This window comes from Pundamilia nyererei, unplaced genomic scaffold (genome assembly GCF_000239375.1).
Source record: "Pundamilia nyererei isolate P.nyererei 1_Seehausen unplaced genomic scaffold, PunNye1.0 scaffold00213, whole genome shotgun sequence".
NCBI lineage: Eukaryota > Metazoa > Chordata > Actinopteri > Cichliformes > Cichlidae > Pundamilia > Pundamilia nyererei.
The window spans coordinates 992,428-1,004,360 of record NW_005187614.1 but is presented as its reverse complement, the minus strand read 5'-3'; the positions used below and the strand labels follow the sequence as shown (position 1 = coordinate 1,004,360).

Sequence of the window (11,933 nt, the reverse complement as noted above, 5' to 3'; positions counted from 1 at the left end):
CTGACTAAATACTTTTTTTGCCCCACTGTATATAGAAGGAGAATTTCCAAAAGCAGTGGACATGAAATTTTGTCTCACTTCAGTCTTATTCATTATTAAAGATCCTCTCTTTTTTTCTGCCAAGGTTGGTCTGCCAGCATGCAGCTGGGCAGCTACTCTGGTGGCCACACTGATGTTGCTGTTGACCGGCAGTTTAGCAGCGTACCGCATCCCGATTGGTCAAGTGAGAGCTCCTGAACGCAACCTGCAGTTGCGAAGCCAATGGGAAGCTGGAAACACTGAAGAAAGGGAGAGCGCAGATGAGCATAAAGGTTCATAGTTCTACATACCTGTGTACGCAGTACTGTATCTGGACTGTCATGTTGTTAGCTGGATGGAGTAGACCATAAAAGTTTTAGGTAAACATTCTCATGTCAGCATAGGCTTGTTAAAGATGGTGAACACTTTACTGAACACTTTAAGGAGTTCATTCTATATTTTGCCCACAGTGTGGCAATTAAGGCACAGTAGTGAATTGTTCAGTTGTCTTTACATAAATTTATGTGTTCAAACCTGACCATTTCTATTAAATATGTCAAATATTCCACTCTGATTAGCCCCCTGTATTATTTTCCTCAAATGACACACAAAGCCGACAGAAACAGGCCCTTTAAAGGGAAAGAAAACCTCTTTTAATAAGCATGAAAATCAACAATTCAATAAAATCATGGTTGTTTTTTGTTTTTTTTAAATGACAGTTTTACTGTTATTGTCAATAAAAACACAGACTGAATTCTAGTTTGTTTTTTGTTTTTTTGGTAGGTTTTTTTTTTTCCAACTCGTTCATTACCCTGCATAGACATACAACAGCACTCCACTGGAACTCACTGTAAACACAGACCATACATGTTGCTCAATGCAGGCAGGAAACTGGATATTGAGATGCTGAATTTAGCTGTGGTCAGCTGCGTAGGCCTGGAATTTAAAGGCAACTGCTTTTATTATTACTTTTATCATTATTATTATTACTATTATTCTTATGACACTTGTTAAAAATTCTCCCAAATCAAAAACATTGTGGTTCACTACGCTTTCTTTTTTCACAGTGCTCCATGTTGCCTGTGTAGATTGTTCACGTACATATATTTCCCATCATCACCCCAAACACGCACGCCTACATTCACACACGCACTTTTACAGTATATTAGAAAAAAATAATAATAACACTGAATTTCCATAAAGGTGAAACAACAGCGTTCTGCAACAAACAATGTGACATCTTCTCTAAAGATTTCCTCTACATCATGCATATTTTGCTGCCTTTTTTTACTCTTCTACACAATTATCAGATCTGGGACTACATGAAGTACTTAACAGACAATGCTGATGAAGCTGGTAAGAAGAAGAAACTTACAAAAGTGCCTTTCAGTCTGTGATTGATCGAGCATAATAGTTAAAAAAAGTAGAAATATAAATACCTGCACAAACAGTAGTTGCGTCTTCTTAAGCTGCATTACAAAAAAAGAACATTCATAGTTCTACATACTTTAAGTTGAAGATTTGATTGTGAGTGTCATTGTGCTTTTTTAGAATGAGTGTGTGTGTTTGTGTTTGTATGTGCACACGGGCGCAAGTGTGTGTGTGTGTGTGTTAATCGCAAAGCTGGAAATCACCAACTGTACTTGGAACATTATACATGACGATGCTTCAGGCCCACCACTGCTGACCAATCACAATCTTGTGGTGTCATGAAGTGACACCTTCAGGGCTTCTTGAAAGGCTTTCCAACATCTGGTTAATGTTTTGATAACTCCAACATTTTCTCAAACTGTTTAATTGCATAATTCTAACTTAACTTTAAAAAATGAAGAGGGTGGGCCGCTTAGTCAAACGATGATGATTTATCAATGGCTTTTGGTTTCATGTGCAACATAAACCCCAGAGTCCTGGGTGAAAGTCCTGTGGTTAACACAGTGAAGCACCATAACGTGCCCTTTATCTTTCTCCTTTTTCTGGCTCTCTGCGCTTTTGTCTGACTTCCTAACTGCCTTTTCATAAGTCTTTAAGCTATGACATCACAACAACATGATTGGCCAGTTGCAGTAACAGTCCTGGAAAAGCAATAATTGTATTTTACTAATAGTCATAGAAAGTTGTAGAAACAACATCTATGTAATGATGAGACAGACCTGTGTTCACTGCTGTTTAGAATAGAGGCAGAACCACAAAGTTGTCTTGGTTTGTATTTTTTTGGCACTCACTCACACATGCATACATCTCATACAAAATACACACGCGTACCACCACCTAGGCCAGTGTGTAGCGGTTTTTACACACTGACAATGTCTGTAAGATCTGACAGCTGTATAAATTTTGTCACTCAAATATGTGTAAACTTTAGATTGTGTATGTGTCTGAGTGTGTGTTACTGTGTTTCTAATGAATTTTAGCACGCATGCGTTTGCATTTTCTTGTTTTGTTCCTACGTCATAACAGCTACAATGGCTGTCCACAAAAAATCATGTATGTTCAAGCATGCCAGTACAATGGTATTTGTTTGTGTCCCTATTCTCTGAACAGCCACACAGTTTTTTGTTCTTCATGCACGTAAACATTCATCTAATCTAAGCGAGTGTAAACAGTGATGCCAGCCTAGTTCTGATTTGATGTTAGCATACTTTTTAAACCAGCAGGACAGGCACTGGAAAACATCCTAAATTTAAACAGGAAAAAGAAAACGACCATTTATAAACAAAGCGAAGAGAGGAGGACGCTAGGTTAGCCACAGAAGCTTTTCCCTGGGCAGGTTTTGTAAAGGATTATTTCATCTTGACTTAGAAGTAGTTTGAAGATTGACAACACGCTCCGTGAGTGGTTAATATGAAGCTACGGCTAGTTTAGCACGCTGGAAGCAGGGAGACAGGCACGTCTAGCTCAGTCCAAAGCTGACAACATCTGCCTACCAGCACCAAGCTCGGTCATTACATTAAATATCACCTCAGTCGGGACCACTTTATACAAAAGAACACAGTTATTTCCATCTGCAGTAACTTCTGTTGGGCAGCATGGCTTGTTTCTGGGACTTTCTTGCCTTTTTCGGGTGTACGCATGGAAAATTTAAGGCAGGAAAAGCATCACCAAGACCACAGATATGGTACTAATTATGCCAGACACAAGCTGAAAGGAGGAGCTAGGGTGGAGGTAGTGTGCAAAGTGTTTTGTATGCACAGCAACTCTGGGCAAGCTATAGAAGCTTAAATAGGATCCTGTGTAGCTAATTGTATGTGTAGAAGAGTCTGGCAATGAAATCAGCACTCCTAAGCCCAAGACTCCCAAAACATTACTATGGCTATATTTAAGAAATAATTGGACGCATTAGTCTTTGGACAGAGAGCAGGTAGAGTACAAAGAGGTTTCTTTTTTTTGTCAACAATGCATGGCTGCAATTTCAGAAAATTAACCTGATGAAAGCGGTGCAAACAAATCAAACTAGTAGTGTTGTCAGCTTAAAACTCCGCAAAAATAAGCAAATAAGAAAAAGTACTAAAAAACTCAATAACACTGATTATTCCAGCTTTAAAAAAAAGATGCATACATGTATGATGAAAAGACCTACGGCCCACAGAGCTGCTTGGATCAAGCACTCCGCTACAATCTCAAACTCTTCTGTTGCTCACTTTCTTTGAGAAATCTTCTAATCCTCAGTCGTGGATGGAATCTGAGAGAGATTAGCACAGCCCTGCTAAAGGTTTAAACTCTAAGCTTATTTTATATTTTGTAAATCCCTCCAAAAGCTCTGGGTTGATCCCCATTACTGCCACACAGACTCAAAGGAATCCAGAATTGTCACTCAAAATAAGTTTTCCTCTCTTGATGGAGAAAAATATGGACCTCACTTCTTGGCAAAGCACAGTTGTTTATGTCTGTGCCGTGCACACTGCATTTCTAACACCTTTCTGTGCATAAGTGCCTTTGTGTATCTACCACATCAGTGCAAATGTCTTTGTTGTTTGTCGTGGTGTGTGTGTGTTTGTGTGCCTGTGTGTGTGAGATCATGTGAGTGTTTTGTGTGTTCTATGTTCACAGCAGCCGTCCCAGCACCACCCCCTCCCTGCTTCTGGCTTCTCCCCTGAGGATCTCCAGGAAGCCCAGTTTAGTCAAGAACTCCAGCCTCTGACGGTCTGTTGGCTGCACCTCACAGAACACACCCTGAGAACCTAGACACACACACACCGTGCAAAAATGGCAAAGCAAAGAGGCAGTCAGATCAGTTTTTCTCCAAGAATAAATCATACAAATATACAAGCAACATATAAATAACAGACTTACATAACAAAATCCCTTTACACAGTCTAAAGAAGCAACATAATCAGCAATTACAACTAATAACTCATATTTAATGGTGTGAAAACAACTACAGGTAGCTTTTCCCTTAAACCCTTCTTGCATTATTGGAGTATTCTTCCACCCTCCACATGTCTTTTCTGCTCTTTTCTCATCCTCTAATCCTTTTACTTATCCTTGAGGGTATAAGTGCATACGGATTCATGCTAATATATGCAGCAGAGTTTTATTTAACAAAAGACACACTCGCAAACACACACGTGGAGCTTACCATTGGCCTTTAGCGCAGTGAGGAGGGCGGTGAGCAGGGTGCGGCTGATGCTGATGTCCACCAGCTCGGGCAGGGCGTCCAGTCGCAACTGCGAGGGAAAGTGGTAGAGCAGCGAGTCTGGGTACTCGCCCTGATCCTCCTCCATCAGCTGAATCAGGTCCTGCACAAAGGAGAGCAGAGACACAGATGCACTTTCACATGTTGCAGAAGCTTGTTCTTCCTCCAGCTGCCACTAGATGTTACCAATTAGGCACGTTTGGTACCAGACTCGTTTCCAGTTACCCAGCAACCTTAAAACCTTACAATGAATACAAACACACAGTAAAACACTAATTATCATTACAAATTAAGATTTGCTGACGGTACATTTTAAGTGTACAAGTACTGCCTGGTGACCCCAGCAGACACTCCTTGATCAGCAGCTTTTATATTTATATGCAAAGACTTCTGGGATGAGTCTAATGTACTTCCTGTCTCAGAAGCTGATAAGCATTTTTCTTGGAACTGAGTTAGCTAACAGCAACTAGATTTCAAGTGAGGTAATGTAATAAGCAGCTATTTGTATAACATACCAGTAATATGTAGGGATGGGTATCGTTTAGGTTTTATCCGATACCGGTGCCAAATCGGTACTTTTGAAACGGTGCCGGTGCTTAAACGGTGCTCGAACCGGTGCTTAAAGAATGGAGAACACAAACTTTGTCCAAAAACCTCTCATGTTCAGCTGTTTTTTTTTTTTGTTTTTTTTTTGTAAAAAGATAACAATCTTAGCCTTTTCTGCAGCTATGGGGCATATATGGCATCACTCTTGGCTGGAAGCAGTGCTTAAACAATGGGGGAAAAAAACACAAACTTTGTCCAAAAACCTCTCATGTTCAGCTGTTACCCACTTTTTCTTTGGTCATTTTAGCCTTTTTGGCCAGGGTGAAGGGAGTATCTGCCATCAAACAAGAGGACAACCGCATGTAGCTAGGATGATGTTTGCTAGTTCACCTTACATGCATTAATGTAATAACGTGGTTAGCCTACTCAACGTAAATTACACATGAACAACATTAAGTTACTCACGCAGAGAAGAACGGCTGCTGCATCTTCATCATCATCATTTCTGCTACACTGGCAGGGCTAGGGGCCAGGACTCTATTCTTCGGGTTTTTGGGGGATGTTGCTCCGGGTCCGATAACTGGCAACCCACCCAACGTGCACGGTGTGAGGTCTCGCAGCAAGCTATCAAATACGGCGCATTTCTCGGCTTTTAAAAAAACCGCTATGCGTCGCCAGGTGTTTCATCGGATTCGAGGTGTTACCTCCTTTGACAGTATCACAGTATCAGCTTAAAGCACTTGTTGCTGCTGAGTTTGCATATTTTGCTGTGAAGTACAGCCAGACTTTTGACCGCTTCGCCTTGGACATTTTTAATCTGTAGCTCTGCTCTAAAAGAACGTACGTACCTGGCCCCGCCTACTATCCTGGGAAACGTAAAATGATTGGCTAGAAGTGTATCACAGCTCAGGAAAAAAAGCACCGAAATAAAGCACCGAAATGTGCGCTGCTTTTCGGTCTGGTTACTACCGTTTATGTCTGAACCGGTGCCATCATGGCACCGGACACCGGTACCCATCCCTAGTAATATGTAACTATGTGACACAAAACAGGGGGAAAATAATTAAATGTTCTCTATAAACAGATAAATGCTTATGAATATGTAGCATCGGTCGATGAGGGAGACCATTTTTGGTAGATTCTTTAACCCATTTGTAACCCACTTGTATTCCTGACCAATCAAATTTGAGCATACTATGGCTGAATGTTAGTAAACAGTCCCTGTGGAGAGAAAAATGCAAGCTTAAAACCAAGATTTTGACAATCGTTTTTTCTTTGTTTTCATTTTGCTGCATTTGTAAACACTGACCAGTCGATGGAACTGGAGGCGCTGGCGTGGACATCTACTGGCTACACTGGAAGCCTCTTAAGGTGCCAGCCCTCCCAACTGAGCGGACTAACCGATGGATTCCTAGATCGAACATTCTTGTTCCCTAGCCAGTTTACATGTGACGAAAGCTTTCAGCTGGTAAACTTTAAATTTGTCTGCACCTGTGGCTGCCTGCTGACGTGTGAATGATCCACAGCATAGCTGTCAGTTTGCTCTGTGACGCACAGAGCGGCTAAATGAATCCTCCACACATGTCAGAGTTTGACTCTGTCTGCTGCTCACCACCATTTATGCTTGGCTCTTTGCCAGAGATCACTGAATAGTGATGATGGGCAAAAACAACATCAGCCGTGTGCGTTACTGTACTTCAGTTCTCAATAACCATTCTGTATTTTAAAGCACTTAAATCCTTACCTTCCCCATATTTGCCATATTTCTGCATTTCTCTTTTTATTAACAATTAGTCACATTCACATGGCAGCAGCTGGTAAATCTGAATGCACCGTTCGCAAGTTTACACACTAACCCGCTGATACAGAAAACAGGCCCACTAAAGACAGAAGGAATACTGCAGGTGGCCCTTAGACACATACTAAATTAAATCATTAAATCTGGTCTGTGTGTGTGTGTGTGTGTGTGTGTGTGTGTGTGTGTGTGTGTGTGTGCGTATGTCAATGTCTTTGTCTACCTATGTGTTCCACCTAACTCCCAGCGACTTATTGCCCTGCACAGAGGAATCCAGATGGTGTGACAGCAGGTACTCATAAGTCTTAAGTTAATGTGCGTAATGTAAAACTGGACTGTCGGGTATGTTTATAGCTTTGTGTACTCTGTGAGCATTTATGTTTCAGCATAGGGTGTCAACTAAAAAGAGAGATTTAACTGACTTCTTGTGAGAGGGTAAAACCCACGTATTCACCTGGGTGTTTGGATGTGTGCCGTTCATTTTTGGTGGGTATTTGTCCCTCATGGCGGGTATCCAGCTGGCCTGGCACCGCTTGGCAAAGGAGCGAACATCCAAGATGCCTAACACACAGCCGCAAACGCCCAGCTCATCCTCCAAGATGAAGCTGTACTCGGGGCACAAAGCTAGGCATGGTCCAAGACATCTAAGAGAGTGAAATCAAGTGTTATTGATTTGACACAGTAATTGACAAATCGTTGCACATTTCCTGATTGAGTTTCTTTTCTCTCTCACACGCAGACACACCTGTCTCCTATGACATCTGGATGAGCAGCACTAGACTCTGGCCCACCCTGTGTCCTCAGGTGAAGTTGGCGGACCATTCGATACAGCTCCACCTAAGTACACAACCATTAAACCACGTGTCTTCCCACACCAATGTTTAAATGTTGAACTAAAAATCTACGACTTTTAACAATTTAAATTTCCACCTGAAAGTTCCATAAATGTTGCACCTACATGATCTACTGGTTTGCTCCTTGATTGTTTAATGCAACTGTAAAAGCTAACACATGACTTTCCAATTCCCCTTTTGTTTAACCTCTTTGCCAGTTGTGCTATGTCAAGAGTTTCTGTGTGTGGGTGAGACTACCTTGTCTTTGCTGTGGTAGGGCCTGATGTTGTAGAGGCGAGTGGTAGGGAAGAGAGGAGGAGGATGAGTAAAAAGTTCACTGCTGCTCCCTACTGGGAGAAGCATCTGCACACAACATGGGGAAAAAAACATGCACACACATTAGGCAGTTTTAGGGGGCTTGACTTGATAGAGCAGAGTAAAATATTATCAAGAATTTAAGAAGAGATACATCACGAATGGCATCTGAAATATAACACACTACCTGCACCTCCCCTGACACACCCCCCTTGAACGCCCATGGCTCAGACTCTACTCCCAATTGGTCCGCTCCCGTGGTCTTCCCACACCCTAACACAGAAAAAAACAATCATATGTGACAGGCTACATCACATGTTCAGGGCCAGTGAAATACCAGAAAAGTTACCAGTGCACATGGAGAATGATCGAGCAGCTTGAAAATTTTATGTCGAGCATAAAACTGTAGAGCTTTACAGCATTACAGCACCACAAGAGACGCTCGCTGAAATAAACTTGTCATAAAAAATTCAGTCCTCCCTATCAGCTGGGCTCCACTGAGCTCGAGCTGAGGAGTAATGACTGAGTTTTGTAGTAATTTATTTCAGGCGCAGATACAAAAAGTTTAAAGACCATCAGAGATCAGGCTTACTCACATTGGAAGCAGTTCCTCCAGGAGCCGAGGGCAGAGCTGTCACTCAACACTCGTCCATCTGAGTGAGTAAATGGGCACGTTAGAGCGTAAGAGAAAAATGAGCCACAGACAATGACTGGCAATAATCTACAAAACCGCTGATTCCACCAGTGTCATCTCTTAACATAAGTACTGAATACAGTACAGTATATAGTATGTGCTACATTATATAATGCTATAAATAATAGAGCAGAGACTATAGGGCATACGACTAAAATAGTAATCATACAACTGGACAGTAGATAAATTATTATTGGATACACAAAACAATAGTAATCTGTTACATGCAATATTATACAATACTATAGTATACTATTATTGTATTCTACAGCAGAATATTATGTTGAGCTCTTACACTATAGCACTATAATACTACACAGTTTCTCAATATAACATCAGTTCAATAGCATGGTAAACTATATACTGCAGCGTGCTTCTAGTATACTAGGACCAAGTGGTATACTTCTACTATGCTGTTATGCTCTGTTCTGCTACTGTAGGGTAGCACTGTAATATTTATTTATCTAGTATTCTTTAATTAACTTAACCTAATTATCACATCCAGACAAAGCACTTTGCAAGCAGTTAAGTGGGCACGTCTGTACTTTCTCAAGTTCAAGTGAAATACATTGTGTAACAACTGTACCTCACATGTGGCACAATTGCTGTGGGATAGCTGTAACAGCACAGAATTTCAGTGGAAACTTGTTTGAATGTGAGCGACAAATAACTTCCTCCTTTAATACCTTAAAGCAAGAAACAGGAGTGAACATTCTGCCGTTCTACATGTATATCTATCTATAGCTATCTATCTGGTCGTTAAGTCTGACGTCACTAGCCGTGTCTGGGCCTAAACTCCGCTGCAGGTCCATATATCAAACGTTCACCAGTTGAAAAACTGTCTAAAGTCTTTCATCTTTAATAAAATGATCAGCGTTCTGCTCTACCAGGTGTAACAATTGAGTTTAACATACAGGCATCCATGAAAACGGAATTTATGACATTTAACGGAGTTAGAAGTTAGCAGGGAGTTAGCTCGCTAGCTTCTATCTAAATACAATATAGCATGTCCTGACTGCGGGGTTTTGGAAACAAATTAAAACGTACAGCTCTGTTATCACTTCCAACATAAATGAAGACAAAAAACTAAACAGCAGTGACGTTTGTAGGGTTACTGAAGTTTGGCTAGCTGGTATATAATGATGTGCTACGTGACCGCTAGCGACACAGCTATGTTAGCATAATATAAGCAAGCTAACTTTTTTTCCACTCGATAAAAGTTAACGTGAGTGTTCTCAGTGGTCAGGAACAAATGTAATCGCATGGCAGGATGCTGTAAAAGGACCAAACTTCAGCCAGGAGAACAACTGAGATAATCCATCCACAATACGAGGTTAGTCATTCATATACTGCTGCATGGGCTGGGCTGTAGTTACATCCTAAGGTTTTAAAAACTGAGCTTAAATAAATGATTAGCGGTAATAAAAGCCGAGGGAGGTCAACAGTGATCACTGACTGTTGTAGGAGCTTTTTGAGATTAAATAGCAGAAAATACAAAACATTAAACATGTTAACAACACAAAAGCCATATTAAACGCAGACTACTTTAGACCCGGAAGTAGGATTCGTCACATCATCACTTAAAGACCTGATAGCGATCTATTTATCTGTCTATATATAGATAACTCCCTGTCCACTTCCTTCAGCTAAGCTTGTCTCAGTTCATTAACACAAATATCTGATCAGCTCACAAATTTAAGTTTAAGTGATTTTAAGTGAAGCAATCCTGTCTGCTTAGAACAGGAAAGTACAGCTACAGTTCAAACTTGGACAAATAAAAGATTGTTAAGCTATTGCCTGGTCTGATGAGTTGATTTCTCCTACAATATTCCAATGTTACAGTCAGAATTTGGTGTAAACAAAATGAAAGGAAGGATCCTGCATTATCTGGTAGCCTTAGTGTAAGAGTGTGGGGAAGTTTTTCCTATTTAAATGGCACAGCCTGCCTGAGTATTGTTATTAACCATGTCCATCCATTTATGGCCACAGTGATACGTCTTCTGACAGCTGCTTCCAGCAGGACAACGCACCATTTTGGTGTTTCTTGAATGTGATAATATGAGTTCAATGTACTTAAATGGCCTCATTCTCATGGCACATTCTCGTACAGCAGGGAAGATCAAACCAGTGCAGAGTCCAGTGCGTCACACTGATAGTATAGCAGTATATTGCTTCTGTCCTTACCAAGCCAGCATATAAATGCCTTTGCCACCAGAGCTGTGTTCCTCAAGTCCCACACATAAGGGTAAAGGTCATAGAGCACAGCCCTGTTGTTCCCACCCACGACACTGCAGTGGAGCTGCGCTATGTCTTCACACAGAGAAAGAAACCTGGAGGCCCGCCCACGCCATTCATCAACCTGAGGACAAAGTAAAAAAAAACATTATGTTGTTCTTTCTCACGTGTAACGTACACGACCAATCCAAGTACCTCAACAAAAACTCCCCTCATAATCCTCACCGACCTTTTGAGGTGCTGCCTTCTTGCTGTTAGTACTGACCAGCTGGCAGTTTGTTTTCAGCCAGGTCAGATCCTGCAGTAGCTTCTGGGCTGATGGGCCGTGCTCGTGAGGGAGATAATGAAGACCAACCAGCAGCCGCACCTGCGACTCACTTAGCAGACCTTTCCCACCGCAGAGCCCACGAACCTGGGCTTTCTGTCCCCGACCTCCAGCCGCAGGTGCTCCAGGCTTAGTTCCTGGAGGTTGCTGGATCGGTTGGCAAGACTGGTATGATTTCCTTTTTTCCCACTCTCGTCCTTCCCTCTCCCCACTGACTTTAGTGGGTGAGGACGGAGGGGAGCTGGAATTCAGGGGGAAGACTGGGAGTTTGGCCACAGTAGAGGTTCCTCTGAAGGTGGAAGGACAGTCAGATCTGTCAGGAGTTTTACAGTGAGATGTTGGGACAGAGGCACGCTGGTCTGTCCTTGTGTTCTGCCGGCCTACAATTATCATGGAAATAAAAAACACGCACAGGTTCTGTGTTTGAGTAACAACACTACACTGATAGATAGATAGATAGATAGATAGATAGATAGATAGATAGATAGATAGATAGATAGATAGATAGATAGATAGATAGATAGATAGATAGATAGATA

The 11,933-nt window shown here is 41.6% G+C and overlaps 2 protein-coding genes across 2 annotated transcripts in view; one reads left to right on the top strand and one right to left on the bottom strand.

The window, feature by feature from the left end:
* The window catches only part of LOC102213150 (urea transporter 2), a 21,683-nt gene extending 21,103 nt beyond the window's left edge, over positions 1–580 (top strand). Inside the window, exon 8 of the mRNA XM_005748115.2 lies at positions 125–580. Within this exon, the coding sequence (XP_005748172.2) occupies positions 125–319 (195 nt within the window). The 3' untranslated portion in view covers positions 320–580. The remainder of the gene's footprint in view (positions 1–124) is intronic.
* Positions 581–1,389: 809 nt separating this feature from the next.
* LOC102210294 (protein O-GlcNAcase) overlaps positions 1,390–11,933 on the bottom strand; it is a 21,673-nt gene continuing 11,129 nt past the window's right edge. The window contains exons 9-17 of the mRNA XM_005748106.1: positions 11,299–11,774; positions 11,019–11,193; positions 8,737–8,793; positions 8,328–8,413; positions 8,084–8,188; positions 7,738–7,829; positions 7,447–7,636; positions 4,595–4,754; positions 1,390–4,196 (exon numbers count right to left, since the gene is read on the bottom strand). Of these exons, the coding sequence (XP_005748163.1) occupies positions 4,060–4,196; positions 4,595–4,754; positions 7,447–7,636; positions 7,738–7,829; positions 8,084–8,188; positions 8,328–8,413; positions 8,737–8,793; positions 11,019–11,193; positions 11,299–11,774 (1,478 nt within the window). The 3' untranslated portion in view covers positions 1,390–4,059. The remainder of the gene's footprint in view (positions 4,197–4,594; positions 4,755–7,446; positions 7,637–7,737; positions 7,830–8,083; positions 8,189–8,327; positions 8,414–8,736; positions 8,794–11,018; positions 11,194–11,298; positions 11,775–11,933) is intronic.